The following is a 7717-nucleotide window of genomic DNA, read 5'->3' on the forward strand; positions in this document are numbered from 1 at the left end:
AAAAAAAAAAAAAAAAAAAAAAAAAAAAAAAAAAAAAAAATCAAGAAAAGAAATTCCATGAAATTATAGTAGCTTCTCTGAATGCACACATACCTTTCAGCTCTGCCTACTCTTCCAATTCGATGAACATAGTTCTGTTTTTCATCAGGGAGTGTGACGTTGATAACTGTACAAGACACAATCCACAATATATGATTTGATTATCACAGAATCATAGAATGGCCTAAGCTGAAAAGGACCATAATTATCAATAGTTTCAACTCCCCTGCTATGTCCCACTATGACTTGCAGGGTCCCAGAGGTTTTAGTGTGTCGTGGTAAGATTATGAAAAATGAGACACTGTGATGCTTATCAAATTAAGGATTTTATTCCTATTACAATTTTGTACCAAACAATCTAAGACAGGAGGCTAGAAAAGAGCATTTAAAACAATATCCATCACTTTAAAACCCATCAATATTAATTGGTGATATTAATAAATGTCAATATTAATTCCTAATTATTTAGTATATGGGATGAAGATTTTATCAAAGAAATGTTCCCCATTTCTCTCCTCAAAAGTTCAAAAAAAAAGTATGTACATACACTAAATATAAGCAATGTCACAGACCACACAATTAAAATAAACATGGTTTGGATTGGTGTAATGTTCTTCCTCAACCCTTTTATCAAGTGTGAACTTAGTGTTCTAATACAGCAGTGTTACCTGCATTACCAACACTTAAAGCTTCCACTACAAAATTTCTTCCCCATGATTAACTTCCTTTTTTGACAAACAAAAAGCATCCCCAGCAACGCAGAACATCAGATATTTGAGAAGGCACAGTGGACAATCAAAAGTCCATTCAGATAAAGCATTTTACATATACAACTCTGTTTTCTTAAAATAAAGCTGTAAGTCACATACCTGTTTTAAGAAGTATTTACAGCTCGAAGGACAGCAAATACATTGAAGTCATATGCAAATTCAATAGCTTAGTTTAAAAGTTATGTCTTACCATAGGGAACACCATGAATATCGATTCCTCTAGCTGCAACATCTGTGCAGATCAAGAAACGGACATCTCCTCTCTGTGAAAATAGTCAGAAGAAGTGGTGAGCTAAATAAACCAAATCAGCAACCAAGGACTACTTTAAACAGTAGTCCTTTCCATTTACTTTGCCTTGAAGGTATGTCTGCACGTTACGTTATACTCCAAATAAAGCTCTTCTATAATACAACAATGATTTTTGAACATAAAAAGTTTGGTCAGTTTACGTGGATACTTCTTCCCTATCAATATAAGACAACTATAAACCAATAAACAGCTTACACATTTAAACAATCACGTGTTTTGATTTTTGATAATCAAGATACAGTGTAAGTTTATTTAAAATTAGCTTTATTTAGAACCCTCTATCAGTGAAAATCTATACAGGTCATGTTAACTGAGCATGCATTTCCACCAAAAGAACCTGCATCTCACAGAATTTTAGGAGCCAGTCCTAAAACATCCAAACCCAATTTAAATTAAACTAAGGACTAGCAGCACAGATTAAAACATAAGGTATGCTTTCAGATAATGGAACGTGAAGGAAAAGCCTGCAAGGGTCTGCTGCATCACCTTAAATCTTTCCAGGTTCTGCTTTCTTTCTTGAGGTTTTCTGTCACCATGCAGACAGACACATGAGAACTGATGCCCCTTCCTGTCAGGGCCTGAAAGAGCATGCATTAATAACATCATACATTAGATATAACACAGCATCATACAGCAGTGAAAGAAGTACATGAGGGCAAAAGTCTCAACTTAAGGGAATTCCATCATTTAATTTATTATCAATTAACAAATATATGACTGATGCAAGCATTGGAAAAAGACACCCTTCCTCTCCACTTTACTAGAAGGGTTCTGTGCAGACATCTCCTTATTTCTTCCTAGTCAAAACTTACCTTGCTTCTTCACGTTGCTCCTCACATGTCCCTTCATAGTGCCCTTCTGTATTTTGCCACATTTCCCTTCCATATTTCCTCATGTGTGTACTTCTTCATGCCCTCACGTTTTCTGCTGTGTCTAGAGCAACTACTGCTCCTTCTAACATAAATTTCAGCAGGTACTATATATGCTTCTTACTAGTTGAAATTTTTTGTGCACAATGGGTTGTTTCCAGCCATTTCAGAGCTGCCAACTACAGGCATGAAACAGTTCACTGCCTCCTTCCACATGCAATATCTCTGTACCTCTCTTCCACAAAACCCTTACTCTTATGCCTGATCAATGTCAAAAGAACTCGACTATAATTTATTTGTGTGATATCTGAGCATCACTTCACCGTAAAACATTGTCTTTAAATAAGCAAGGAAGGCAACAGAATAAGGTTTTGATGAAAAACATTACCTCCGCCCTGTTGGATGAAGTATTGCTCCATATTATCACAATCTATTTTTGTCCTGCAGAAAATAATGGCCTGGTCCATCTTGTGCTCCTTGATTGCCCGAACCGTGTACTCTCCTTTTAGAATTTTGATAGCTTCAGACCACATTTCTAAGTAAAAGTAATAAAACTCATTTCAAATAAATAATTTTAAAATATGAGAAGTCTTTGAGCACACATTTAAAGATTCTATAGCCTTTTGGTAGACAAATGTTTATTAGCGGAGCAGGTGGGCTAGGACTTCAGTTTTCTCCTCCCTCACCCCATGTGTCCCTGCTCCAAGGACATGCAATACAGTAAGAACAAAACTACTCAGTTTCAGGCTATTTACACACACACAAAAAAAAACATTTGTTGTTTACACACCTGCTAGATACCTGCAAGTCTTTTTCTCTCCCATCTACTTATGGAAATAGCTCTTCTCATAACTACATAAACCTATAAATGAATACTGAGGAACACACCTCAAGACAATTATCTACTATAATTCAGCTTTACTTAACAACAATCAGAAGATCATTTTACAATCTATTACTACTTAACATGGATTGCTGATTACCTGGAGTGTTTGCACCAGGTCGTGTATTGTCCTTTGCATGTACTTCATCAGTCTAGGAAAAAAATGAAAATTAGAACAAATCATTAGTCACTTTACTGTAGCTGTGGCTAAACCACACACAATCACAAGAATAGGGGGAAAGAAAACCTAATACCAACTACTTAGCATTTACTCAATATTTTTGTAAAAACTGGCAACATTCTCAACTCTGCAACCAAAGATTCTGTCCTCAAACAACCCACTGAAAACCCAAATTCTGTTCTCATGTACAAGCCATAAGAAGAGAATTCCAGAGAAGGCCAGCTAACTTGTTCAACGTTACCAGTTGTTTCCGCTTGCAATCCTGAAATTTCAAGTACTGTGAGTGCTTCTGAGAAGCACTCACAGAAATAATTTTTAAAATTGGAAATAATTTTTAAAATTAGAAATAATTTTTAAAATTAGAAATAATTTTTAAAATCAGGTTTAATACTCTACATTTTTAAATTTTTTTTTTTTTTTTTGTTTTTCATAATAATCTAAATTGTTTGAAGATTGAATTGATTACGTAACAGAAAATTCAGATTCCAAAGTTCTCAATACTCTTCCACTGTAATCTATGCATGAGTAAAAAAAATCCCTAGCTTTTATGATGTGTTCAGGTGAGAAAAACTACTTGTCTAGTGATCTAAGTGTTATATGCAAATAGACAATTTTTTAACTCATATGGAAGTTTCAGTTATTTAGAATCCTTCTGGTACTTAAATAAAGCTAAGGTCACTATCTTAAAATATTTGTTTTCATGTTAAACTCCAGTTAATTGATCAAGAGTTTTATATTCATGAAAGAGCAGCATCTTGAAGAATCAAAACCCCAGAAAAACCCTAGAATTCTGTCTCATCTTTAAACAAATAACCTCGGAGGAGGCAGCAAGGATGAATGCATATGTACCTCCTGTAGCTGACAAGACTCCATAAAAATTTTTCTTTAAAAACTACCATACAAATTACTATGAATAAAGTTGAGAAGTAAGGTAATTTCTGTTTCACTGTCACACAGTTTAATCTACCTTGAACTAAAGAAAAGTTCTGAATGTAAGCATCCAAAGTAGATTCATAGAAAAAAACAACTCAGGCAACTCTTCATGTATACCTGAAAGAAATGTACTACAACCACTGCTTAATAAGAAGTTGTTACTATACTGTACTGGAATCATATAAACTACAACGCAAATGAAATAAATTCATGTTAAGACTTAACCAAAAAGCTCTAGCAGTCCTAACAAAGGAAAATTCTGCAAATAATGAGGCGTTAAGAAAACCAATTGATCCCAAGTGCTTAAGAGTTGTTAAAAATGAAACACAGTTCCAAGTTATTCAGAACTTGCAAACTGAAGACTTAAATACTGAATTTCCCACCTGAATATGTGAGGTTAATGCAAAATTTAAACCCTAGTCTCAAATGTAGTCCAAAATTAAATTTATTCCTCTAAAAATTGCTTATCTCACAGATTAGAGACAAAAAGTGCTCTACAGAATGATCCATACAGTGGCTTTTACCTGTCTCTTCCAAATGACCTATGGTCTCTTCTGAACAAACTACAGTCAGGCTACAGTTAGCTGTGAAATGACTGAATAAATGGTCCAGTGCCATTGTTCCTTACTACAAACCACAATGCTATTCCTCCAGGATTTTTCTAAGTTAAGACTGAGCTTTTCAAATACAGTGTTATGACATTACCAATATCATGCTGCTGAATAAATGGAGCAAATTGTTTCATTTACACTAAACTTTCAATAGCTGGCAAAGATCCTATAACACTAGGCCTCAATTCCGCATGATAAAGTAAATACTGGCAAACAAGTAATCCAAATTCCATTTATAAGCTACTTACTCTGATATGATTCTTGCCAAGCCTTTCCCAAAGTTTATCAGTTTTGGGATTTACAATCACAACTACGTGGTGTACAGTTTCAGGGACAGAATCTTCTCCTTTCAAATCAACCCAGGTAGGAAAATGCATGATCTTTTCAGATAGTTTTTTCACATCAAAAGAATGTAGTGTTGCAGAGCACACAATCACCTAAGAAGAAAAAAAGCCACACGAATGCCACTGGAGATCAGAGACTCCTAGCAAAAATCAAAAAGCAAACAAAGCAAAACAGACATCACATCACGAAACAAAAAACCCTAGAAGAGTATGTGGTAGCACGCTTCAGCACAAAGCTGCTTTCTTCATCATAGCATCTACTAGCTGATGAGTCAGGACAAACGCAACTACTCTCCTACAGAAACTTAAATCACTGGAGAGTAACAAAAACGCTTCTCCTAAGATGATTATTATAGCATCAGAAACAAGAGTGTAGGTAGTCAATGTAAGTACTCATTTTTCAGATGCATTTTTATCATATAGTACAAATACTGTTAGACACTGGGCTTCAGACCTAGGATCCCAAAAATACACGTTCCCAGACATTTATTGAACCCAATAATCACATGTTGCTTGTGAGCAATGGCTGTAACAAAGAATAAACTATGTCAAAGAAGCAGTTCCATGCCATGCAATAATTAACTGAAAGCCGCAGACCACAGAAATCAAGGGCAGACTTTATACCTGAAGTCTCTTGCCATCTGAAGTTATCTGTGGAATTTGGCTGTGGATCCTGTTAATGAAATCTGAATAACCTTGAAGAAGAAGGCCATCCTACATGGGAATAAAATGTAAAAAGCTGCAGTTCTTATCTGTCAGTCAGTATACCTCAGACAAATAAGCTATACACTTTAGTCTTAGAGGTCCACTCATTTAATTAGCTGAACAAGTCAATGTCTAGCTGGAATACTGTTACTAAGGAGAAAAAAAAGGAAAAATGCGGATTATTTACAAGTACAGCTGCAGTGCTTCACAAGAAATTAAATATTTGCTTCAGCTGCTTCTATTAGATAATTCTGAGAGACATTTTATCTTTGTCAACACTCAGTTGTACTATAACACATCAGAAAGATGCACGCATTTAACAACATACAGACTAGGACATACGTTGACTTGAAGACCTGCTGGGTAAGCAAAAATCCTTACTGTTTATTTCTTCAAGCTTCCCAAATACTATGCTGTGTACAGACAGGGATTGAATTTGCTAATCTTATGAATACAGTCTGAAACATATTTCTCTATCAGATTAAAATAAAACAGCTTTACCAGAGAGGCTATTAAAAGAGAAATTATGTAGGTTGCTATGCTTAGAAACAAAAAATATAGAAGTACATTAATCTAGACTGCCTTAGAGGCAGGTGTTAAGTGCCAAATGCTACAAAGCTATTCATTGCTTTACATCTTTCATAAAATGCTATACTGCATTTAAGACTAGAAATTAAATATCGCTTAATTCTCCACATACAGCTTCATCCAGAACGAGGAATCTAACTTGAGATAAATTAAGTTTTCCGGTTGAGACCAGGTCATCCAGTCTTCCAGGAGTTCCAACGACAATATCCACCTGTGAAATACACAACAGCATTTATTTGTCACAAATATAAATTATTTGTCAAAAATATAAATTTTTGCCTACACTTCAGGTTGTGAGACAATCAGCAGTGTGATGCTCTATTTTCTACAAATTATAACAAAAGCATTGTAGAGTAGTTTGTCTCAGATGGACATCTTACGATCATCTGTCCCCTACATCCACTATCACAAGCAAAGGCTACCTTTCAATTTAGAATTGCCAGAAGCATGCCCGATAAAATTTTCAGCATCCTTGGAAAAAGAAAATCCCACAAAGTCTGCAGGCAACAAATTTATTTCATTCCCACTTAAGAAAAATTAGGTATACCTCTACAGTAAGAAATCTGTTAAATCTACCAATGATAGAAAGAAACTTAAGATTTTGCCAGACAGAAGGGTTCACCATTATAAATTTATGATTTATATGGAAATATAGCAATCTTCCAGTTCAAGCCTGCTTAGGACAAACTTCTGATTACAGCAGTCAGAATCACTGTAAAAAAATCCTCTCAATACTGACAAGGTATCACTTCCAAAAGTTAGTCTTAAATAACAAAAATACTTCACTATTACCTAAGGGACAGTTGAATCGACTACACATTCTATTCTGCAGAAACTAGACTGGTTCCTTCTGTGTAGGACCTGTTTGGTATAAAGTTTGAACCTGACAATCACAGACCAGTTTTACTGGCATAAATGTGAAAAAGTAAGAAATCTGTTTTTATCTTGGTAATTAACAACAAATGTCTAAAAAATTCCTGTTATGTCTAAGTACTGCTGAACAATTTAAAATAGAATTTGATCAATTACTACAAGTATTTGTGTTTAGAATTTAGTATTTATTTTTGTCACAGAAGTAAAATGGCAAGTGCTAGAACAGAGCAACATTGTCACACTATCAAATGTATGATCTCTTTCTCACAGGCATACAGCAGTTACAGGAAACTTTAGTACTATTCTCAAAGTACATTGTAAGCTATTTTGAAACTGAACTTTTAACTTATATGAACAAAAGGAATGCGTCTTACTCCTTGTTCCAGCACAGAAAGTTGATCTCTTGCAGCAACTCCACCAATAATCAATAATTCCCTATAATGAAAGTTACATCAACATATTTGATTATTTTTCTATTCAGGAGAGAAACTAAGCATCAAGCTGAAGATTGATTGTACTATTAGTAGCTGTGTTTAACATTTCTGAATGGTAATTGGGAACAAAACACTAAAAAAAAAAAAAAAAAAAAAAAAAAAAAAAAAAAAATTTTT

The 7717-nt window shown here is 34.5% G+C and overlaps 1 protein-coding gene across 1 annotated transcript in view; it reads right to left on the minus strand.

Annotated features, from left to right (window-relative positions):
* DDX1 (DEAD-box helicase 1) overlaps positions 1–7717 on the minus strand; it is a 21834-nt gene that overhangs the window by 1975 nt on the left and 12142 nt on the right. Inside the window, exons 14-22 of the mRNA XM_042818838.1 lie at positions 7481–7541; positions 6346–6444; positions 5565–5654; positions 4845–5033; positions 2972–3023; positions 2377–2523; positions 1606–1697; positions 1000–1072; positions 94–166 (exon numbers count right to left, since the gene is read on the minus strand). Of these exons, the coding sequence (XP_042674772.1) occupies positions 94–166; positions 1000–1072; positions 1606–1697; positions 2377–2523; positions 2972–3023; positions 4845–5033; positions 5565–5654; positions 6346–6444; positions 7481–7541 (876 nt within the window). The remainder of the gene's footprint in view (positions 1–93; positions 167–999; positions 1073–1605; positions 1698–2376; positions 2524–2971; positions 3024–4844; positions 5034–5564; positions 5655–6345; positions 6445–7480; positions 7542–7717) is intronic.

The sequence above is a fragment of the Centrocercus urophasianus genome, unplaced genomic scaffold (genome assembly GCF_019232065.1).
Source record: "Centrocercus urophasianus isolate 14NV4802_14NV808 unplaced genomic scaffold, USGS_Curo_1.0 seq_10, whole genome shotgun sequence".
Classification (NCBI taxonomy): domain Eukaryota; kingdom Metazoa; phylum Chordata; class Aves; order Galliformes; family Phasianidae; genus Centrocercus; species Centrocercus urophasianus.